The sequence below is a fragment of the Oncorhynchus gorbuscha genome, linkage group LG09 (assembly GCF_021184085.1).
Source record: "Oncorhynchus gorbuscha isolate QuinsamMale2020 ecotype Even-year linkage group LG09, OgorEven_v1.0, whole genome shotgun sequence".
Classification (NCBI taxonomy): domain Eukaryota; kingdom Metazoa; phylum Chordata; class Actinopteri; order Salmoniformes; family Salmonidae; genus Oncorhynchus; species Oncorhynchus gorbuscha.
This window is the reverse complement of record NC_060181.1, coordinates 64789452-64814683: the sequence shown is the minus strand read 5'-3', so window position 1 is coordinate 64814683 and position 25232 is coordinate 64789452. Positions and strand designations below refer to the sequence as shown.

Here is a 25232-nt window from a genome sequence, read left to right as displayed (position 1 = left end):
TTCCAGAGATGTTCGATCGGGTTCAAGCCTGGGCTCTGGCTGGGCCACTCAAAGACAATCAGAGACAAGTCCCGAAGCCACTCCTGCGTTGTCTTGGCTCTATGCTTAGGGTCGTTGTCCTGTTGGAAGGTGAACCTTCGTCCCAGTCTGAGGTCCTGAGACCTCTGGAGCAGGTTTTCATCAAGGATCTCTGTCTTTGCTCCGTACATCTTTGCCTCGAGCCTGATTAGTCTCCCAGTAACTGAAGCTGAAAAACATCCCACAGCATGATGCTGCCACCACCATGCTTCACCAAAGGGATGGTGCCAGGTTTCTTCCAGATGTGACTCTTAGCATTCAGGCCAAATAATTCAGTCTTGGTTTCATCACACCAGGGGATCTTGTGTCTCGTGGTCTGAGAGGTTTTAGGTGCCTTTTGGGAAACTCCAAGCGGGCTGGCACGTGCCTTTTACTGAGGAGTGGTTTCCGTCTGGCCACTCTAGCATTAAGGCCTGATTGGTGGAGTGCTGCGGAAATAGTTATCCCTCTGGAAGATTCTCCCATCTCCACAGAGGAACTTTAGAGCTCTGTCGGAGTGACCATCGGGTTCTTTGTCACCTCCCTGACCAAAACCCTCGATTGCTCAGTTTGGCCAGCTCTTTGAAGTGTCTTGATGTTTCTAAACTTCTTACATTTAAGAATTATGTAGGCCACTGTGTTCTTGGGGACCTTCAATGCTGCAGAAATGTTTTGGTGCCCTTCCCCAGATCTGTACCTTGACACAATCCACTCTCGGAGATCTACGGACAATTCCTTCGACCTCATGGCTTGGTTTTTGCTCAGACATGCACTGTCAACCGTGGGACCTTATATAGACAGGTGTGTGCCTTTCCAAATCACGTCCAATTTAGTATTTTATTTAATCCATTTTAGAATAAGGCTGTAATGTAACATGATGTGGAAAAAGAGGTCTGAATACTTTCCGAAGGCACTGTATCGCTTCAAGTTCTTTTCTTGCACGAACACTTGTTCTATTACTAATGCATAGAGCATTTACTGCATTTTGTTTTGTGACTGGGAAGAAACAAAAAAAGGAAAAGGGAAAAAAATGAATCCATAGATATAACAAGGCTTATTATTTCAATTCCATACTTGTTCAATCCACTAGGTGGTGAATGTTTTGATTGTAATTTCTCTATTGTGCACCAGGTGCTGCTGTGTAGCTGTGGTATATCAGGGATGCTGAGGTAGTTACAGGATTTCAGTGTGTGCCTGCTCTTCCACATTGATACCAGAGATGCCTTGCATGTCTCTCAAAATCAAAGTTTTTCAAACATCACGATTTGTCTGTTGTGCAGCTTCAACTGAATGCCTCGATCCCAAACAAATGGGAAAGATGAGCAACATCTAAAATGATTCGACTAGATGGTGTTTTCTCATTGATTTGGTGAATGATGCGCATAGCTATGTCTTCACAACTGATGGCATAGGACATTACCTCGTCTTACATTTACATTTAACATTTAAGTCATTTAGCAGACGCTCTTATCCAGAGCGACTTACAAATTGGTGCATTCACCTTATGACATCCAGTGGAACAGTCACTTTACAATAGTGCATCTACATATTTTAAGGGGGGGGGGGGGTGAGAAGGATTACTTTATCCTATCCTAGGTATTCCTTAAAGAGGTGGGGTTTCAGGTGTCTCCGGAAGGTGGTGATTGACTCCGCTGTCCTGGCGTCGTGAGGGAGTTTGTTCCACCATTGGGGAGCCAGAGCAGCGAACAGTTTTGACTGGGCTGAGCGGGAACTGTACTTCCTCAGTGGTAGGGAGGCGAGCAGGCCAGAGGTGGATGAACGCAGTGCCCTTATTTGGGTGTAGGGCCTGATCAGAGCCTGGAGGTACTGAGGTGCCGTTCCCCTCACAGCTCCGTAGGCAAGCACCATGGTCTTGACACAAGAACAGGTGTAGTTAGAGTAGCAACAGGATTTCAATGTGTGGCTACCTTCCCACAAAACATCTGAATGAATTTGAAGTGACTTATCCCCATTAACGTCCTCTATTCCTGTGGATGCCATGCAGCCAGGTACCCATGTTTGTGCAGATCCAGCAGAAGTGGAGGAGGATGTACCATGGGGAGTGCCAGGGCCTGGGGGTGCGTACCGACTTTGAGATGGTCCACCTTCGCAAAGTGCCCAGCCAATACAACCATCTCTCAGGCCTACTGGACATCTTCAAGTCCAAAATAGTGAGTATGTAAGGACCAGGGCTTACTTATTGCCTTCCATGGGCTTTTATGAGTAGTGCCTTTCACATGGGTCACCCATAAATAATTGTAAGACTGGTTTCCCAGGAATGAGAGTAAGCATAGTGGACTAGGATGTACTTTCAATGGTGAATCTCCATTGTGCATGCTTGTTCAGCCATGACTAGGGTTAATCTGGGTCCGGGTCCTACAATTAAATTCTATGATACAGTTGAACTCTAAAGTTTACGTACACTTAGGTTGGAGTCACTAAAATTTATTTTTCAACCACTCCACCAATTTCTTGTTAACAAACTACAGTTTTGGCAAGTCGGTTAGGACATCTAATTTGTGCATGACACAAGTAATTATTCCAACAATTGTTTACAGACAGATTATTTAACTAATAATTAACTGTATCACAATTCCTGTGGGCCAGAAGTTTACATACACTAAGTTGACTGTGCCATTAAACAGCTTTGAAACTTCCAGAAAATTATGTCATGGCTTTAGAAGCTTCTTATAGGCTAATTGACATAATTGGAGGTGTACCTGTGGATGTATTTTCAAGGCCTTTCAAGGTTCATCCTTGGGAGCAATTTCCAAGCGCCTGAAGGTACCACGTTCATCTGTACAAACAATAGTACGCAAGTATAAAAACCACGCAGCCGTCATACCACTCAGGAAGGAGACACTTTCTGTCATCTAGAGATGAACGTACTTTGGAGGAAACAGGCACAAAAGTATCTATATCCACAGTAAAACGAGTCCTATATTGCCATAACCTGAAAGGCCGCTCAGCAAGAAAGAAGCCACTGCTCCAAAAATGCCATAAAAAAGCCAGACTACGGTTTGCAACTGCACATGGGGACAAAGATCAAAGAAAGAAATGTCCTCTGGTCTGATGAAACAAAAATAGAACTGTTTGGCCAAAATGACCATCGTTATGTTGGAGGAAAAATTGGGAAGCTTGCAAGCTAAGGAACACCATCCCAACCGTGAAGCACGGGGTTGGCAGCATCATGTTGTGGGGGTGCTTTGCTGCAGGAGGGATATATTATTAGGAAAATTATGTGGATATATTCAAGCAACATCTCAAGACATCAGTCAGGAAGTTAAAAGCTTGGTTGCAAATTGGTCTTCCAAATGGACCATTTTTTTTACTAGGCAGGTCGGTTAAGAACAAATTCTTATTTTCAAGGACTGCCTCGGGACAGTGGGTTAACTGCCTTGTTCAGGGGCAGAACGACAGATTTGTACCTTGTCAACTCGGGGATTCGATCTTCCAACCTTGCGGTTACTAGTCCAACTCTCTAACCACTAGGCTACGCTGCCACCCCAAATAGCCCCAAGCTTACATCCAAAGTTGTGGCAAAATGGCTTAAGGACAACAAAGTCATGGTATTGGAGTGGCCATCACAAAGCCCTGACCTCAATGTGTGGGCAGAACTGAAAAAGCATGTGTGAGCAAGGAGGCCTACAAACCTGATTCAGTTACACCAGCTCTGTCTGGAGGAATCGGACAAAATTCACCCAACTTATTGTGGGAAACTTGTGGAAGGCTACCAAATGCAATGCTACCAAATACTAATTGAGTGTATGTGAACTTCTGACCCACTGGAAATGTGATGAAATAAATAAAAGCTGAAATGGATCATTCTCTCTACTATTATTCTGACATTTCACATTTCTTAAAATAATGTGGTGATCCTAACTGACCTTAGACAGAGAATTTTTACTTGGATTAAATGTACATATGATGGATGGAACAAGATAATACATCATCTTTACTCTTTCTGCCCTTTTCCCTTTTTCTCTTCTCTGTCTGATGTTGTTCTCCAGGGTTGTCCCCTGACTCCTCTTCCTCCCATCAACATCGCTATCCGCTTCACGTATGTCCTGCAAGACTGGCAGCAGTACTCCTGGCCTCAGCAGCCCCCTGGTCAGTACCACCAACAACACAACCACACAGCCTACTAAACTGGAAGAAATGTATCTGGTTATTATGACCCCTTGACTTTTCCCATATTTTGTTACGTTACAGCCTTATTCGAAAATGTATTAAATAAATGTGTCCTCGGCAATCTACACACCTGACAAAGCGAAAACAGTTTATTTTTTATTGTTTGCAAATGTATTAAAAATAAACTGATGCCTTATTTACCTTCAGACCTTTTACTATGAGACTTGAAATTGAGCTCAGGTGCCTTGATCATTCTTGAGATGTTTTTACAACTTGATTGGAGTCCAACTGTGGTAAATTCAATTGATTGGACGTGATTTGGAAAAGCACACGCTTGTCTATATAAGGTCCCACCGTTGACCGTGCCTTTCCGAGCAAAAACCAAGCCATGAGGTTGAAGGAATTTTCCGTAGAGCCCAGAGACTGAATTGTGTCGAAGCATTGTGGATTGTGTCGATCTGGGGAAGGGCACCCAAAAATGTCTGCACCATTGAAGGTCCCCAAGAACACAGTGGCCTTAATCAGTCTTAAATGGAAGAAGTTTAGAACCACCAATACTCTTCCTAGACCTGGCAGCCTGGCCAAGCTGAGCAATCGGGGGAGAAGGGTCTTAGTCAGGGAGGTGACCAGGAACCCGATGGTCACTGACAGAGCTATAGAGTTCCCCTGTGGCGATGGGAGAACCTTCCAGAAGGACAACTATCTCTGTAGCACTCTACCAATCGGGCCTTTATGGTCGAATGACCAGACGGAAGCCACTCCTCAGTAAAAGGCACATGACAGCCTGCTTGGAGTTTGCCCAACGGCACCTAAAGACTGATGACCTAAGGTCTGATGAAACCAAGATGGAACTCTTTGGCCTGAATGCCAAGTGTCACGTCTGGAGTAAATATGGCACCATCCCTACTGTGAAGCATGGTGGTGGCAGCATCATCCTGTGGGATGTTTTTCAGCGGCAGGAACTAGGAGACCAGTCAGGATTGAGGGAAAGATGAACGGAGAAGTCCAGAGAGATCCTTGATGAAAACCTGCTCGGGACCTCAGACTGGGGCGATGCTTCACCTTCCAACAGGACAATGACCCTAAGCACACAGCCAAGACAACGCAGGAGTGACTTCGGGAGAAGTCTCTGAATGTCCTTGAGTGGCCCAGCCAGAGCCCGGACTTGAACCCGATCGAACATCTCTGGAGAGACCTGAAAATAAATGTGCAGCAACGCTCCCCATCCAACCTGACAGAGCTTGAGGGGATCTGCAGAAAAGAATGGGAGACAATCCCCAAATACAGGTGTGCCAAGCTTGAAGCGTCATACCCAAGAGGACTCGAGGCTGTAATCACTGCCAAAGGTGCTTCAACAAAGTACTGAGTAAAGGGTCTGAATACTTATATACTTATTTAAATGTGATATTTCAGTTTATAATAAATTATCAAAAATGTTTTAAATGTTTTTGCCATTATGGGTAATTGTGTGTAGATTGATGAGGGGGAATTTAGAATACGGCTTTAACCTAACAAAATGTGGAAAAAAGTCGGCATACTTTCTGGAAGGCACCGTGTATTCCAGAGTCGATATGGGTTCGAATTCAGCCCACTGCCCTTCTAACTCGCACAGTCGCACTCCTCCTACCTTACCTGGTTGATCTTATAAAACCACATCCTATCCGTTCAGTAAAACCACAAAATATGAAACGGGAAGGAGCTACAGTGTCTTCAAAGTATTCACACCCCTTGACTTTTTCTAAATGTTGTTGTGTTACAAGGTGAGATTAAAATGGATTTAATTGTCTTTTTTCTGTTGATGATATACATAAGACACTCAGTCTCTAAGAGCATTGCACACCTGGATGGTACAATATCTGCACATTATTCTTTAAGAAATTCTTCAAGGTTTCTCAAGGTGGTTGTTGACCTTTGCTAGACAGCCATTTTCAAGTCTTGCCATAGAGTTTCAAGACAATTTAAGTCAAAACTGTAACTAGGTTACGAAGGGGAACATTAAATGTCATCTTGCTAAGCAACTCCAGTGTGTATGTGGCCTTGTGCTTTAGGTTATTGTCCTGCTGAAGGGTGACTTCGTCACCCAGTGTCTGTTAGAAAGCAGGCTGAACCAGGTCTTCCTCTAGGATTTTGCCTGTACTTAGTTCTATTCCGTTTATTTTTACCCCCCCCAAAAAACCTTGCTGATTATGAGCATACCTATAATATAATGCAGCCACCACCATGATTGATAATATGAAGAGTGGAACTCTGTGATCTGTTGTTGGATTTTCCTCAAACATAGCATTTTCTATTCAGGACATAAAGTTAGTTTCTTAGCCAAATGTTTTGTTGTTTTATTTAGACCCTTATTGCAAACAGGTTGCATGTTTTGGAATATGTTTTGTCTGTACAGGCTTCCTTTTCATTGTGTCCTTTAGGTTAGTATTGTGGAGTAACTACAATGTTGTTGATCCATCCTCAGGTTTCTCCTATCATAGCCATTAAACTCTAACTGTTTTAAAGCGGCAGGGTAGCCTAGTGGTTAGAGCGTTGGACTAGTAACCGGAAGGTTGCAAGTTCAAACCCCCGAGCTGACAAGGTATATCTGTCGTTCTGCCCCTGAACAGGCAGTTAACCCATTGTTCCTAGGCCGTCATTGAAAATAAGAATTTGTTCTTAACTGACTTGCCTGGTTAAATAAAGGTAAAACTTTTTTTTTTAAGCCACCATTGGCCTCATGTTGAAATCGCTGAGTGGTTTCGTTCCTCTCTGGCAACTGAGTTAGGGAGGACGCCTGTGTCTTTTGGAATGAGTGGGTGTACCACCCAAAGTGTAATGAATAACTTCACCATGCTCAAAGGGATATTCAAAGTCAGTTTTTTTATTTATTTATACCCATCTACCAATAGGTTCTCTTCTTTGCGAAGCATTGGAAAACCTCCCTGGTCTTTATGGTTGAATCTGTTGGAAATCACTGCCCGACTGAAGAACCTTACAGATGATAATTGTATGTGTGGGGTACAGAGATGAGTTAGTCATTCAAAAATCATATTCAACCCTATTATTGAACACTGAGTCCATGAGACTTATGTGACTTATTATATTTTTACTCCTGAACTTGGTGCTAGGCCTGTGTAGGTTAGACCATAGTGTATTGGAACCGGTCTTTCAACGCCTCCACACGCGTTGCCAACTTTTTTAGGAAACTGATATAATCCACTCGATCTCTATGCTCCAAATTCAATAGTGGATGATTCTTCCCACGGTCATGTTAAGTGCTGCTCCCTGGGGTACATTTTAGTGCTGCAAAGAGATGCTCAACTCTTTGAGTGGTGCTGGGAAGGCGATAAAAGGTAAGAGCTCAGAGATTTTTAAACGGCTTACAAACAGTCACTATTTCTGCTCCTCTTGAATGGGGCTGGTGAGCTCTAGTTTGAGAGACCAGGGTATATTTGGACCTTTAGTTTTTATGGGATGAATTTGCCTGCCTTCAAGGCATTGAAGATGATAAAGCGTAAAAAGTGTTTACAGTTTGGGTTCTTCTTGCTCCTTCTAAGTGGAAGTATTGTGTGCTGAATCAAAGTCATGTTTGAACAGTGAAGGTAAGTGTTATTTTTTTGTGGTTTTTTTTTTGCTGCCTCCAGACTTCGACGCTCTCCTCGGAGGTGAGGTGGGAGGGGTGGAGTTCGGGAAGCTACCATTTGGAGCGTGTGAGGATCCAATCAGGTAGGATCGATGGTACTGTAGCCATGACGATAAAACAATTCATGCTTAATTTAGCAATTTACATCATTGGTCATGTGTATTATTTGTGCCTTTTAATAAGAGCCTGTAATTAATTGTTTTATGTAATTAATTAATCTCATAAGTGCAGTTGATTATGCGAAACAAACATATCTGTATTTAATTGTTGTTTAGTGAGCTTCACCTAGCGACCACCTGGCCCCACCTGACAGAAGGCATCGTGGTGGATAACGATGTGTACTCGTATGTATCCACCACCACCCTCCCTCTCTCTTCTACCCTGCTGGTTGACACACACTGAAAAACCATCTCAACAACCTGAGATATGGTCTATCAACAACATTGTTTGTTCCCCCACAGAATGACAGGTATTTAGACAGGGAAGATGGAGGTGTCGTCTTCAATAAATAGAATCAGTAGCCAGCTTAAACTCTTCAAGTAAATGAGCATTGAGATAGACAGAGAGAGGGAACCTCCAGGTAGGTGATGCCAACAATGAAATAAGTTCCCTTTGAAACATTGGGAAAGGTTGTTGCCCATAATAATTTCCTGTGTGCCAGACAGTGTAGGTGTTGAGGATGGATCTGGAGGAGTTGTGTGGGAGTTGATATAACAAGTACTTCAGCCCTAGCATCACCACTCGCTTGTTCAACTGCATTAAAGCTGAATGACTTTACGCTTTTCAGTTTAGTGATAAAGTGGTGCTCAGTGAGCCAGCGCATCTTATTAACAGTGTTTGTGTTTTTCTTCGAGGCCCTTCATCCTAAATGTTCATGACATTCACTGTATAAAGACATCGAAACTAATCTCAGCCCTCTGAAGAGAATCGGAGACCGAGATTAGCCCAGCCTAAGATGGTCCTCCTCCAAATATGTTTTGGGTTTTATTTTGATGGTTGGATTTATTGTTCAATCCCTTTAGGGCATTCTGGGATAGAAATGTTATACATGGTGTTTTGGCGTTTAAAAAAAAAAGATATGAGTTGAAATGTAAATTCTACCTTCCCTGACTGAATGGGTAATATACCTGGGTAAGAACCCCTTTTTGCACTCAGAACTGCCTCAATTTGTCAGGGCATGGACTCTAAGGTGTCAAGTGTTCCATGGGGATTCTGGCCCATGTTGACTCCAATGAGTCCCACAGTTGTATCTAAATGGCTGGATGTCCTTTGGGTGGAGGACCAGCCTTGATACACACAGTGAACTGTTGTGTGTGAAAAACCCAGCAGCGTTGCAGTTCTTGACACAAACCGGTGAGCCTGGCATGTACTACCATACCCCGTTCAAGGACACTTAAATATTTATTTTGCCCATTCACCCTCTGAATGGCACACATACACAATCCATGTCTCGAGGCCTAAAAATCCTTTAACCTGTTTCCTCCCCTTCATCTACACTGATTTACATTTACATTACATTTACATTTAAGTCATTTAGCAGACGCTCTTATCCAGAGCGACTTATTTGAAGTGGATTTATCAAGTGACATCATAGCTTTCACCTGGTCACTCTGTGTCATGGAAAGAGCAGGTGTTCTTAATGTTTTGTACACTCAGTGTAGATTATATGGCAAGTGATGTTTAGTGGTCCTTATTTCAAGGATCTCAAATTAACCAAAAGGTCAATAGATGATTATCATGTAATTTCTCTTTCCACTATATAATCCCTATACTAACACCAGGACGTTCCAGGCTGTAAAATAAACTACACTAACAAGGAACCTTTCCTCCTTTCAGAGCACCATGTTTTAATAGCCATTGTTCAGTCCTAACCTTGACTATAATGGTAAATGTGAACCACTGAAACGATCCAGGGCCAGTTTACCTTCCTCCCCTGTTTTGTCTGACTGTGTTCTCTGTGTGACCTTACAGTGATCTGGACCCGCTCCAGGCCCCTCATTGGTCAGTCCGAGTCAGGAAAGCAGACAGCCCCACCTGTTTGCTCGGTAAGACCTTCACAAAAAGACTTACTGACCTTAAAGAAACATTATAAAATCCCATGGATACCCATGTAGAGCAGTGTGCATTTCCGTTGTCCTTCAGCTACCAGATATGTGTATAGTGGGGGTTTTGGGAATTACATGCAAAACACGTCTTTTGTAAGATTTGTTGGACAATAAAGTAGGGTTAGGTCGATGGTGACTAAATCATGTGACAGATGATGGTTTTAGCCTATTTGATCTTGACTGGCACCTCCCAGTAAAACGACTGAGTGTCACAGGGCAGCACACAGGTGACATTCAGAGTAATTTGCCTATATCTTGTGTCGAGCTGTTTAAAAAAAATGTGTCCTATATTCCTTTCTCTCTCCATTCGATAGGCTATGAATATGATTGGCTTGTCTCCGATCAAGCAATGGACGTAAAAGAGTTCCTTCTCAAAGTTATTTGAATAGTCTAAAAACTTAAGGTAGCCAGAGTATTAATAATTAGAGAGAACAAACAATATCAATAGGAAAATAGAATGTCAAGTTAAATCAAGTTTAAGCTTTTAAGAAAGAAATGACTCGTGCTGGCCGGGAAAATCCTTCCATGCGAGGTTGACAACCAAATGGCCAATAACCCATCCTCCTACTCGGCCGATCATAAAAGCTTTATGACTAGTTTAAAGTTATGAACCGTAGCTTATTTCCCAAATATAGTAGCCTACGAAGGTGTTGCTCTAAAGTTGTTGTGGCTTTCAAAAATAACCAGAATGGAAGTCTATGGTCTAGGCATAGGCTATTCTCAATCACAGCTTTATGAGCGAGAGAAAAATAAATAATATTGTTTGTTATATTATTTTATGATGCAAATACCGCTATTATTGGCCAGTTTTGAAGACTGATTCCATCCAGCCCGTGATGTAGGCCTATAACCTAGTTCACTACAGGAAGAAAGTCCGTTCCTCATCAGACAGTTACTGCTCCAGCATGTAGGTGCCACACACACACAGACACACACACACAAACCAGTTCTGCTCCTCCACCGGAATGTAAAATTAGAAAACATTTGCCATTGCCGGCACTTTGCCTCTTCCCAGGCTTTCAACAACATTTATCTTTTGTCATGGTTCTTCCAGTTGCATTCAATCTCGCACTACTGTTTTAGCTGATTAAATGTTTTGGTGGCCAATAGGGAGATCATCGTATATCACAATGTTTTATGGGTACCTAAGCACGATACGACAAAGGTTGCCATTGCCCGACTTTGAATTGATTGTAATAAAACCTCATGTTGCCCATCCCAGGTGACTTCCTGACGGAGTTCTTCAAGCTGTGCTCTAAGAAAGAGTCAACAGAGGAGATCCTGGGACGGGGTCCAGTTGAGGAGGAAGGCAAAGGTAATAGGACTCCCTCTATTAGTGTGTGCTATGGCTACTGGGGTGTGTCTCAATAGTCTAACATCACTCACTCCCTCTCATTTTCCAATATGTTGTGTGCCCAAAGGGGATTTGTGCAGAGCTCAGTGCTGATGGAGGAAAGGAAGAGTAGAACATGAAGCCACTTTGGACTATTGAGATGCACCCTTGGCTTGTGTCTTTCCATTTTTGTTTGTTTGCTGGTGCATGTGAAGGGAGCATATGCTCTCTCTGTCAGAGCCCATCCTCATTCCCTCCCTGTGTATAATTTATCTCTCCCTCCCCTCCCCTGTCGTTACAGATGACATCAGCCATGCCCTGTCTAAGTTGACAGAGCCCACGGCCGTGCCCATCCCCAAGCTGTCTGTCTCTAACATGGTGCACAGCGCCCGCAAACGCATCCGCCGCCACCGCCGCGTCGACGAATCACCGCTCAGCAACGATGTACTCAACTCCATACTGCTGGTGAGAGGGGCAACGCATAGACACACACACAGTGAAACCCAATATAAACAATGCATCAGTTCTGATGGGTACGCTAGGCCATGTGTTTGGCCTGCTCAGATGTCTACCGCAGCCCTCTGAAGGATTTATGGGGATTTAGTCTTTCTGACATAGTACACAAGTGGCTCTGCCTCAGTGGCTGTGAGAGAGAGAGAGAGCTCCAGACATTCACTGAGAGGAGAGAAAGGGAGCCGAGTCTGCAGCCAGGCTTCACTGGCATTGCTGTGTGGAACAGTTTCTTAATCAGCCGTGAAGACACTTGGAGTCTCAATTGGCAAGCCCCTAAGGGCCTTTATGGGTCCTGGTCAAAAGTATTGGACTGAATAGTGAATAGGGTGCCATTTTGGAATATACACACTGCTAGAGGCTCATTGGTGAGTCAGTGAGGTGAATAAAACATTTAAACCAGACTCTGTTAGTAGCATAATTGTTCCTTGAGGGGTTATTCTTTGTCCAAAGGGTGAAATGGAATGGATGTTCCCTATGTAAGAGAATGGTTAAGCTCATATTTGTGTGTGTGTGTGTGTGTGTGTGTGTCTCTCAGTATCTCTTCCCAGACGCTGCCATAGACAAGTCATCATCAGAGAACAGCGAGAGCAAGGCTTCTCAATTGAATACTGATGGGAAACCAGAAGAGAAGGAGTCTGACGACTATGTATGTCTGCCCTCTATCTCACTATTGTTCTCACAGACAGACATTGTACATCAGGGGTGTGTTCAGTAGGCATGACATTCCAAAAAAACATTTAAATACCTGAACTTGTCTGATAAAAGCACTCGCCTTTTTTCAGTGTGAACGAGATTGTTCCTTACTGAACGAAACTCACAAATACAAATACAAATTTTCAATTGTCAAACTTACACATTCAGAAAATCCATGATTGATTAGTGTAATTGTCTGTAGTACCGCATCCTGATAGCATTATCTTTGTCAACTGTCTCCATCCAGAACCTGTACAACCAGCTGAAGTCTGCGCCTAGTGACAGTCTGACATACCGCCTGGCTCTGTGTGTGTGTCTGGTTAACTTCTACCATGGAGGGGTCAGGGCGGTGGCTCACCTCTGGCAGGAGTTTGTCCTTGAGATGAGATACCGCTGGGAGAACAACTACCTCGTCTACGGGTGAGACCATTATTATCTTTTTTTATTACGCAACAAACTAAACTGCAAAAGAAGAAACGTCCTCTCACTGTCAACTGTGTTTATTTCCAGCAAACTTAACACGTGTATATATTTGTATGAACATAAGATTCAACAACTGAGACATAAACTGAACAAGTTCCACAGACATGTGACAAACAGAAATGGAATAATGTGTCCCTGAACAAAGGTGGGGTCAAAATCAAAAGTAACAGTCAGTATTTGCCGTGGCCACCAGCTGCATTAAGTACTGCAGTGCATCTCCGCCTCATGGACTGCACCAGATTTGCCGGTTCTTGCTGTGAGATGTTACCCCACTCTTCCACCAAGGCACCTGTAAGTTCCCAGACATTTCTTGGGGGAATGGCCCTAGCCCTCACCCTCCGATCCAACAGGTCCCAGACGTGCTCAATGGGATTGAGATCCGGGCTCTTCGCTGGCCATGGCAGAACACTGACATTCTTGTCTTGCAGGAAATCACACACAGAACGAGCAGTATGGCTGGTGGCATTGTCATGCTGGAGGGTCATGTCAGGATGAGCCTGCAGTAAGGGTACCACATGAGGGAGGAGGATGTATTCCCTGTAACACACGGCGTTGAGATTGCCTGCAATGACAATCAGCTCAGTCCGATAATGCTGCGACACACCGCCCCAAACCATGATGGACCCTCCACCTCCAAATCGATCTCGCTCCAGAGTATAGGCCTCTAACGCTCATTCCTTTGACGATAAACGCAAATACGACCATCACCCCCAGTGAGACAACCACGACTCGTCAGCGAAGAGCACTTTTTGCCAGTCCTGTCTGGTCCAGCGACAGGGGGTTTGTGCCCATAGGCGACGTTGTTGCCGGTGATGTCTGGTAAGGACCTGCCTTACAACAGGCCTGCAAGCCCTCAGTCCAGCCTCTCTCAGCCTATTGCAGACAGTCTGAGCACTGATGGGATTGTGCGTTCCTGGTGTAACTCGGGCAGTTTTTGTTGCCATCCTGTACCTGTCCCGCAGGTGTGATGTTCGGATGTACCGATCCTGTGCAGGTGTTGTTACACGTGGTCTGCTACTGCGAGGACGATCAGCTATCCGCCCTGTAGCGCTGTCTTAGGCGTCTCACAGTACAGACATTGCAATTTATTGCCCTGGTCACATCTGCAGTCCTCATGCTTCCTTGAAGCATGCCTAAGGCACGTTCACGCAGCTGAGCAGGGACGTGGTCCTTCTGTAGCTCAGTTGGTAGAGCATGGCGCTTGTAACGCCAGGGTAGTGGGTTCGATCCCCGGGACCACCCATACGTAGAATGTATGCACACATGACTGTAAGTCGCTTTGGATAAAAGCGTCTGCTAAATGGCATATTATTATTATTATTATCTTTCTTTTGGTGTTTTTCAGAGTCATTAGAAAGGCTTCTTTAGTATCCTAAGTTTTCATAGCTGTGACCTTAGTTGCCTACCATCTGTAAGCTGTGTCTTAACGACCGTTCCACGGGTGCATGTTCATTGATTGTTTATGGTTCATTGAACAAGCATGAGAAACAATGAGGATCTTTGAAGTTATTTGGATTTTTACGAATGATCTTTGAAAGACAGGGTCCTGAAAAGGGATGTTTCTTTTTTTGCTGAGTCTATATATTAATTTAGCAACAGTGTGCTTTTACATTTTTTTTTTAAGGGATAGTTTGACAAATTGGCAACGAAGCCATTTATTTACTTCTCCAGAGTCAGATGAACTCATGGATACCATTTTTATGTCTCTGCGTGCAGTTTGAAGGAAGTTGCTAACTATCATAAGCGCAATGACTGCATGTCTATGGGAACATCTAGCATGCTAGCTGTGCCTGTAGACTACCAATGTGCTAGCTGTTCCCCTAGCCTTCATGTCATTGCCCTAGTTAGCAATGGCTTGTGAAACTACCTTCAATTTTGTTCAAACTGCACGCAGAGACAAAAAATGGTAATTCCCGAAATCTCACACTATCCCTATAAGATCAGAGAAACAAGTTACATCATATATTTGTAGCAAGCAGAGCGAGCAGTGGCGCGATTCAGAACCATAAGCGCACAGCCACCGCTTGCTCATATCCCTACAGTGCACTGGCTCCCATCAGTTATATTTAATATGGTGTCAACATCATTTAATTTTCATGCATTTTGGTGTCAAATGTTGTTGTTTTTTGTCACCTTCTCAAAGTCGTTCTACAAGAAAATCTCCTGGGGGCATGCGCCCGGACCCCTGCAGCAAAGACCCCCCCCCCACCCCTCTCGCTACCTTTCCCACCGCTGTTGAAAAAAATCCTAGGGGAAACACTGCACTTGATTACAGAGGGAATAGAAATAGAAATTGGATTGAACCCTCATCAAATTGGATTGAACCCAAACCTGAATCCCATCAATAATGATGTTGAGGGTATACACCGGGACTGTATACTGAATTATCCCCTTCCCTGTCTTTTATTTCAGTCTGGCCAGTGGTCCTCCAGACCTTCGCTGCTGTCTCCTGCACCAGAAACTCCAGGTGACGAGCCCAGTCTATCAACTGTATACATACAGGCCTCACTATGATTATTACTAAGACTGTTTACTCAGCCCTAATTTTAAAAAAAATAAGCTTTGTCTGAGTTTTCCCTCTTTAAGGCCTGCAACAACAACAAAGCTCTCTGTAATGCCTTTGATAAAAACCACTGTAAGCTCCACACACCAACATAAACATGAACATAGCTACATGAAACCATTAATCCAGCACAAAGCAAACTATCTGCAGAAATGAATGGTTTAGGAATGATGGATTAAGATGGTGGTAGCAGCAACTTGTACACCAGGATCTCTATCTTTCTGTGTGTTTTGGTTTTGCATATTAGTCTGGTAGCGATAGCATGTAAAAACATTTTTACTGGTAGTACAAAAGGGGTACATCTCTCCTCCGAGTGTTCACTCAATTGAGTCTAAATTTATCCTGGAGAGGATAGGATGAATAAGGTAGAACTGTTGATAATAATGCCTCTGCCTTAAGTTTATGATGGAGAGGGTGTGAGTGAGTGGACAGATAAGAGAGAGAGAGTGCGAGCCGACGGGTAGGAGAGAGTGCGAGCCGACGGGTAGGAGAGAGTGCGAGCCGACGGGTAGGAGAGAGTGCGAGCCGACGGGTAGGAGAGAGTGCGAGCCGACGGGTAGGAGAGAGTGCGAGCCGACGGGTAGGAGGGAGTGCGAGCCGACGGGTAGGAGGGAGAGCGAGCCGACGGGTAGGAGGGAGAGCGAGCCGACGGGCAGGAGAGGAGACGGGCAGGAGGAGAGCGAGCCGGGCAGGAGGGAGGGGGCGGGCCGACGGGCAGGAGGGGGGGGGCGGGCCGACGGGCAGGAGGGAGGGGGGCGGGCCGACGGGCAGGAGGGAGGGGGCGGGCCGACGGGCAGGAGGGAGGGGGCGGGCCGACGGGCAGGAGGGGGGGGGCGGGCAGGAGGGCGGGAGGGCGGGAGGGAGGGGGGCGGGCCGACGGGCAGGAGGGAATGGGGGCGGGCCGACGGGCAGGAGGGAATGGGGGCGGGCCGACGGGCAGGAGGGAATGGGGGCGGGCCGACGGGCAGGAGGGAATGGGGGCGGGCCGACGGGCAGGAGGGAAGGGGGGGCGAGCCGACGGGCAGGAGGGAGGGGGGGGGGCGGCCGACGGGCAGGAGGGAGGGAGGGAGGGAGGGGGGCGAGTCGACGGGCAGGAGAGAGGGAGGGAGGGAGGGAGGGCGAGTCGACGGGCAGGAGGGAGGGAGGGAGGGCGAGTCGACAGGCAGGAGAGAGGGAGGGAGGGAGGGGGCGAGTCGACAGGCAGGAGAGAGGGAGGGAGGGAGGGCGAGTCGACAGACAGGAGTCGGCAGGAGGGAGGGAGGGAGGGAGGGCGAGGTCGGCAGGAGGGAGGGAGGGAGGGAGGAGGGAGGGAGGGCGGTCGGCAGGAGGGAGGGAGGGAGGGAGGGCAGGCGAGTCGGCAGGAGGGAGGGAGGGAGGGAGGGAGGGAGGGAGGGAGGGAGGGCAGGAGGGAGGGAGGGGGAGGGAGGGCGAGTCGACAGGCGGGAGGGAGGGGGGCGGGTCGGAGGGAGGGAGGGGAGGGCGGTCGACAGGCGGGAGGGAGGGAGGCGGGAGGGAGGGAGGGAGGGAGGGAGGGAGGGAGGGAGGGAGGGAGGAGAGGGGAGGGCGAGTCGACAGGCGGGGAGGGAGGGAGGCGGGAGAGGGGAGGGGGCGAGTCGACAGGCGGGAGGAGGGAGGGCGAGTCGACAGGCGGGGGAGAGGGGAGGGGGCGAGTCGACAGGCGGGAGAGGGGGAGGGCGAGTCGACAGGCAGGGAGAGGGAGGGGGGGGCGAGTCGACAGGCGGGAGAGGGGGGAGGGCGAGTCGAGGCAGGCGGGAGGGAGGGGGGAGGGAGAGGGACAGGCGGGAGAGGAGGGAGGGGCGAGTCGACAGGGAGAGAGGGAGAGAGAGGAGGGAGGGCGAGTCGACAGGCGGGAGAGGGAGGGAGGGCGAGTCGACAGGCGGGAGAGAGGGAGGGAGGGCGAGTCGACAGGCGGGAGAGAGGGAGGGAGGGGGCGAGTCGACAGGCGGGGAGAGAGGGAGGGAGGGCGAGTCGACAGGCAGGAGAGAGGGAGGGAGGGGCAGGAGAGAGGGAGTCGACAGGCAGGGAGAGAGGGAGGGAGGGCGAGTCGACAGGCAGGAGAGAGGGAGGGAGGGCGAGTCGACAGGCAGGAGAGAGGGAGGGAGGGCGAGTCGACAGGCAGGAGAGAGGGAGGGAGGGCGAGTCGACAGGAAGGAGAGAGGGAGGGAGGGAGGGCGAGTCGACAGGCAGGGGAGAGGGAGGGAGGGCGAGTCGACAGGCAGGAGAGCATTTTGGATGACAGTAGTTGGCCTGCCGCGGTCACCGTAATAACTGTTTGAATAGCAAGAAAATAAATGTATACAGTATTATTTGCAGTTGTTGTACTTCAATAACACAACCCCCAAAGCAAATCTGGGGAGAAAATTTAAAAAATTAAAAAATGTATTTGAGAAGGAAAAATCATAGCTGTTATGCTGGGAGGTAGAACAAAGTAATAGGATGCCATTTGTAACCCCCCCACCCTAGCCTGGAGTTGACCAATCAGAAGTCCTTACAGTACAACTTGGCCAATGGCCAAATAACAAGGATCCTGCTTCAGACTCGATGTACAGACCAATGAAAACGTAGCATACGTAGCTCTGAGTTCAGGACTGACATTCCACAGATTCTAAACAGCTGTTGAACTGAGACCCAACTATTTCCCTTGACAATTCCCTATTGACCATTAGTACTCTATTTAGTTTTTAGTACTCTCATCCTCTGCGTTGTGTATTTATCTTCAAAATATTCTTAGAGTACCAGTCAAAAGTTTTGACACCTACTCATTCAAGGGTTTTTCTTTTTTAAAACTATTTTCTACATTGTTGAATAAGAGTGAAGACATCAAAACGGTGAAATAACACATGGAATCATGTAGTAACCAAAAAAGTGTTCCAATAAATCAAAATATATTTGAGATTCTTCAAAGCAGCCACCCTTTGCCTTGATGACAGCTTTGCACACGCTTGGCATTCTCTCAACCAGCTTCACCTGGAATGCTTTTCCAACAGTCTGCTGTCCAACTCATCCCAAACCATCTCAATTGGGTTGAGGTTGGGTGATTGTGGAGGCCAGGTCATCTGATGCAGCACTCCATCACTCTCCTTACACAGCCTTGAGGTTTATTTTCAGTCATTGTCCTGTTGAAAAACAAATTATAGTCCCACTAAGCGCAAACCAAATGGGATTGCGTATTGCTGCAGAATGCTGTGGTAGCCGTGCCGGTTAACTTCTTGACGCACACATCCCTTTAGCTGGATAATTTTCAACAACACCCGCTGAATTGCAGCGCGTCAAATACAAATTAAATTACTAAAAATATTACATTTTCATGAAATTACAAGTGCAATATAGCAAAACACAGTTTAGCTTGTTTTAATCCACCCGGCGTGTCAGATTTCAATACAGCTTTTCGGCAAAAGCATAACAAGCGTTTATGTAAGAACATCTCTCTCAGTAGACAAAATATTACAAACACTAGCAGCCAAGTAGATTGGTCACGAAAGTCAAGAAAAGCAATAGATTGCCTTTTGATCTTTGGATGTTTGCACTCACGAGACTCCCAGTTACACAATAAATGTTCCTTTTGTTCCATAAAGATTATTATACCTCCATTTCAGGAAAAACAGCACTTCCTGGTTTGATTTTCCTCAGGTTTTCGCCTGCAATATCAGTTCTGTTATACTAGTTCTAGTTTCTGGGCCTGCGAAATAGGCAGTTTCAAAAGGGTACGTTTTTTAGCCAAAAAATGTCAATCCTGCCCCCTACACTCAAGAAGTTAAGTGTGCCTTGAATTCTAACTAAATCACTGACAGTGTCACCAGCAAAGAACCATCACACCACCTCCTCCATGCTTCACGGTGGGAACCACACATGCAGAAATCATCCGTTGACCTACTCTGCGTCTCACAAAGACATGGCGGTTGGAACCAAAAATCTCCAATTTGGACTCATCAGACCAAAAGACAGATTTCCACTGGTCTAATGTCCATTGCTCGTGTTTCTTGGCCCAAGCAAGTCTCTTCTTCTTATTGGTGTCCTTTAATAGTGGTTTCTTTGCAGCAATTCGACCAAGAAGGACTGACTCACACAGTCTCCTCTGAACAGTTGACGTTGAGCTGTGTCTGTTACTTGAACTTTGTGAAGCATTTATTTGGGCTGCAATCTGAGGTGCAGTTAACTCTAACTCTCTCTTATCCTCTGCAGCAGAGGTAACTCTGGGTCTTCCTTTCCTGTGGTGGTCCTCGTGAGAGCCAGTTTCATCATAGCCCTTGATGGTTTTTGCAACTGCTCTTGAAGAAAATGGCAAAGTTCTTGAAATGTTCTTAATGTCTTAAAGGAATGATGGATTGATTGGCTCAAACGCATTACTTAGGAAAGAAATTCCACAAACTGAACTTTTAACAAGGCACACCTGTTAATTGAAATGCATTCCAGGTGACCTACCTCATGAAGCTGGTTGAGAGAATGCCAAGAGTGTACAAAGTTGTCATCAAGGCAAAGGGTAGCTACCTTTTTTTGGTTGCTACATTATTCCATATTTGTTATTTCATAGTTTTGATGTCTTTGCTATTGTTTTACAATATAGAAAATAGTAAAAATAAAGAAAAACCCTGGAATTGAGTAGGTGTGTCCAAACTTTTGACTGGTATTGTATATTATAATTGTTGGGGTTGCTCTTGACACATTTTCTCCTCTCCTCCGCTCCTGACTGCATGTGCTGCTATTGAAATAGAATGAATAGAACTCCCCCCCCCAAAAAGAAAAAATCAGTTAACATCATTTGAATGAACATTCTACATTACTTTGGAAATCGTTTCATTACCAGGCAGTGGTTCCAGGCCTGTTCTATTAATTATTTTTCTATGTGTCCTGCTGCTGCATTGTGGTCATCCAGTCAACTTTTGTGCCAGCCTTACTCCCCATGGCCCAGCCAGATGTCTGCAGAGGCCCCAGACAGAACCAGACCCATAAACAGTGTTGTTATTCAGCTGCCCACGCCTCACCTGGGGGAGGGAGGGATTGAGGAGAGTGAGAGGAAGAGATAAAAGGAAGTAGGGAGAGGTGGTAATAAAGATGTCCAGAGAGAGTGTGAGCGAGGATGAGAGGGAAGGAAGGAGAGGTAATATCTTTCTGGAAAGGCGGAGTGAGCCACTTTATCTGCAATCACTTTAATAAGAGGAAGAGGTGCCCAGGCTGCACTAGGCAGAGAGCTCCCGACTCATAAGCTGAGCCTGTCTCTGTATCGCTCTCTCCCTCTACCTACCTACCTCTCTGCTCTCTTTCCCCTTTCTCTCTCTTTGTTCTCTATTTCTCACACACACACACCCACCCACCTAGGCTGGGCATGCATCAGTATTAGAGCAGGAAGTGACTCTATTCATAGTAATGAAGTGCTGCAGCCTGCACTAGGTAGACATTTTGAGCTCAGTGTAGGAGGAAGAGAAGACTTTAGTGTGGGCACACAGGGACATGATGATGAGAAATGGCTCGATAAGGGGCAAAGGGATGGGGTTATACCGGATAGAATTACACACACACACACACCGCCCAAAAGCTTGCCATCTGCTGCTGTTTCCCTGACTCCCTGCACTCATCACTCTTTGTCCGTCTCTGCCCCCCAGATGCTCAACTGCTGCATTGAGAGGAAGAGAGCGAGGGATGATGGAAGGAAGACTGCTGAGGGAGGGAAGGAGAAGGAGAGGGAGAGAGGGAGGGAGAGGAAGGTTTCAGGGGCAACCGGGACTGAGAATGGGCGCCTGGGGCCGGAGAGTGCGGAGATGGGCAGAGAGGTGTCTCCTGGGAAGTCGTGGGACTCGTGGAGTGACAGCGAGGGCGAGGACGAGTTCTTTGAGTGCCTAAGCGACACGGAGGAGATGAAGGAGGCTGGGTCCACAGACGGAGAGAAGGGTGGGGCCAAAGTTGCCAAGCCAGACGGTCGGCTCCACCCCCACGGGAAGTTGACCCTGCTCAACTCCCAGGAACCCCTGTACATCCCTGTTACTCAGGTCAGACACACAAGCACACACAGCCATTTCAATCTTCATGGTGGCTTCAAGCACCCTTTAATTGTTTAATGTTTGGTGTACAATGCATATCATTGTAAAATGATTCCTAGGACCAATATGTCCACATACTGACCATGTCATTAACAATGCCACAGGTCAGACAGATAGACAGCCATGGCAGATGTACTGTACAATATGCACCACTAACTCATTGAACTATTCATTACTACATTGTAGTGATACTGTGACTCATTGAACTATTCATTACTACATTGTAGTGATACTGTGACTCATTGAACTATTCATTACTACATTGTAGTGATACTGTGACTCATTGAACTATTCATTACTACATTGTAGTGATACTGTGACTCATTGAACTATTCATTACTTCATTGTAGTGATACTGTGACTCATTGTTACTATGATACCATAAATCACTATAACACAGTTGCCCTGACCAATACACACTGCACACAGTGCCTAATTCATTATCACATACTTTTAAGAAATTGTTGTAACATAGATCCAATAATTGGCTTTAAATGTCTGTGGGTTCATCTTAATAAGTATGGTAAAAGCCAAGAGCAGCATGATGTGTAACTTAGCCTGACAGACTCAACTCAGCAAAGGTTGTGCTCAGCCTCTTATTGTAGAAGGTATTTGGGGGCAGGTACAAAACATCTTGTTATAATTGGCTATATCCTCTTCCATTTGATCAGCCTCTATGCCAGGGGTGTGAAACTCATTCCATGGGGGGCCTAGTGTCTGCTGGTTTATTTATTTTTTCCTTTCAATTAAGCCCTAGTCAACCAGGTAAGAGACACTCCTTATTAATTAGTGACCTTAATTCATCAATAAAGTATAAGGGACGAGCGAAGACCAGCAGACCGTTGGCCCTCCGTGGAACGAGTTTGGCACATGTGCTCTATGCTATGAGTCTCTCTGATAGTGCTACCTCCCTCCCTCTACATTCCCTGCTATATGTGTGAGCCCAGAGCTAGCCTGGAGAGATGTGTAGCTCCTTTACCCCTCATCAATTATAGACTGGGATGAATAGTAGAGTTAATTAATGCACAGGGCTGAGGCTGACACTGTTCAATGATTAACACTAGGAGGTGAGACGCAGGAAGGGAGATGGTGGCCTGGGCTGTCTGAAGCTGCTATCTATCCACAAATACATAACACGCACACAAAGATGACACACACACACAGTACACGGACATATACACAGTACACTCACACAAAGATGACACACACACACAGTACACGGACATATACACAGTACACGCACACAAAGATGACACACGCACACAGTACACGGACATATACACAGTACACGCACACAAAGATGACACACGCACACAGTACACGGACATATACACAGTACACGCACACAAAGATTAACACGCACACAGTACACGGACATATACACAGTACACGCACACAAAGATGACACACGCACACAGTACACGGACATATACACAGTACACGCACACAAAGATGACACACGCACACAGTACACGGACATGTACACGCACATAAAGATGACACACACACACAGTACACGGACATGTACACGCACACAAAGATGACACACGCACACAGTACACGGACATATACACAGTACACGCACACAAAGATGACACACGCACACAGTACACGGACATGTACACGCACACAAAGATGACACACACACAGTACATGGACATGTACACGCACACAAAGATGACACACGCACACAGTACACGGACATATACACAGTACACGCACACAAAGATGACACACGCACACAGTACACGGACATATACACAGTACACGCACACAAAGATGACACACGCACACAGTACACGGACATGTACACGCACACAAAGATGACACACACACACAGTACACGGACATGTACACGCACACAAAGATGACACACGCACACAGTACACGGACATATACACAGTACACGCACACAAAGATGACACACGCACACAGTACACGGACATGTACACGCACACAAAGATGACACACACACACAGTACACGGACATATACACAGTACACGCACACAAAGATGACACACACACACAGTACACGGACATATACACAGTACATGCACACAAAGATGACACACACACACAGTACACGGACATATACATGGTGCACGCACACAAAGAAGACACACAGACACACGGACACACACACAGCAGACGCTGCAGCTGGTGGGTGAGGACGGACGCCTTGCCGTGTTAAGAGAACGGATTTGACTGTGTGCTGCGTGGAGGATGGATGGAGTGTGTGAGTGTAAAATAAACTAGTGTCAGCACTTCTAGATGGGCCCAAAGTTTTCACACAGCTTGTGTCTGCTAACACACAACACAGTCTCAGGCCGTGTCTACAATTGACACTTACATTTGACTTCTGCTATCAGAATACGAAGATCAGGTCTAGATGCGCTGAAGTGTCATTGTGGTCTGATTGTGTTCAGATCTGGCTGACTACCTTATCGAGGCCTTTTCCTTCAGGAGGTTTGTAATAATAATTGGGTGTGGAACTTTCATTGTTGGACATAAAAGATTGTAAAAGTCTCCAGGAAATCAGCTCCAAGGGATTTTAATGGATGAAATATCTTCCCAAGTATTCCCACGCATAATAGAGACAAGACGTGATCGTATACAAATGTAAGCAAGGTTTGAAATTATTATGTTTTAGTTAAACATATCTGTTTGTGCTGCTTGCGGTCAATTTGCAATTATTTGTATTCATGTTCTGGCCCCCCGACCATCCGCTCAAGAAAGAATTGTCCCCCGGCTGAATCTCAATGATGATCCCTGGTGTATACAGAGTCCAGAACACTTGGGTTTTGGGAAAGAGCGGCACCTTTTCATTATAACATTTGCGGACATACATTCCTAGCGTGTGAGGAACGTGTTTGCTGGCCTCATGAATTCTAGCCAGCTAACAACTGTTTCTAGAGTTATTCTAACCCGTTTGCAATCCCATTAGCTTTGCTTGCTGGCTAGCCGCAGAGGTTACCTGGCTTGTTAGCTACAGTAGTTAGCTACTACATGAAGTTGTTGTGTTATAATATTTAGCCTATTCCACTGTTTGCAGACTACATACTGGCATTTGAATATAGTGCGGAAAATCCTGACAAAATGTGGACTAATTTGCCTGTCTCTGAACCGTTGCAGTGACTTCTGTTGTACAGACAGCTTCTTTCACTCTTGTTTGCGGCAGGATTGATTGGGGAAAGTCGCAAGATGCTATTAAAATCAGAGAAATCCTCGCTGTCGAAACTCCCGAAAGCAGCCTGAAATGTAACTGAATTTGACACTATCCATTTTTACAAATAAAGTCACCAGAGGGGGCCTGAGAACTTGCTAAATATATCGACAGACAAAGTCGCTAAATTGGCAACACTGACTGTGGACATGGTGGATACATTTAAATGTAGCTGTAGACGCATGATGTGTCCTTAAAGAATACAAAAACTGCATTCATTAACTGTCAAGTCTTAGACACGGCCTCAGTCTCCGGCTGTCTCGGTGTATCATGCGGGGATTTTTGCACATGTCTTTTCTCTGTCTGCCTTTTTCCATCTCTCTCCCTCTTTATCCACACACCATTCTCCAAACTTTTGTGTCTCTGTCTCTCATATATCACTCCCACTACCCCTCGGTCCTTTTCCATTTCCTCTCTCTTTTCTCTTTCTCTCGCTGTCTGTCCTCTCAATG

The 25232-nt window shown here is 45.9% G+C and overlaps 1 protein-coding gene across 2 annotated transcripts in view; it reads left to right on the top strand.

Moving 5' to 3' along the window:
- LOC124043947 (rab3 GTPase-activating protein catalytic subunit-like) overlaps positions 1-25232 on the top strand; it is a 53903-nt gene that overhangs the window by 4761 nt on the left and 23910 nt on the right. For both annotated transcript variants that reach the window (XM_046363117.1, XM_046363118.1), the window contains exons 7-17: positions 2063-2228; positions 4068-4167; positions 7812-7893; positions 8086-8154; positions 9782-9855; positions 11138-11230; positions 11550-11713; positions 12297-12407; positions 12702-12874; positions 15350-15404; positions 21122-21505. In XM_046363117.1, coding sequence (XP_046219073.1) covers positions 2063-2228; positions 4068-4167; positions 7812-7893; positions 8086-8154; positions 9782-9855; positions 11138-11230; positions 11550-11713; positions 12297-12407; positions 12702-12874; positions 15350-15404; positions 21122-21505 — 1471 coding nt within the window. The remainder of the gene's footprint in view (positions 1-2062; positions 2229-4067; positions 4168-7811; positions 7894-8085; positions 8155-9781; positions 9856-11137; positions 11231-11549; positions 11714-12296; positions 12408-12701; positions 12875-15349; positions 15405-21121; positions 21506-25232) is intronic.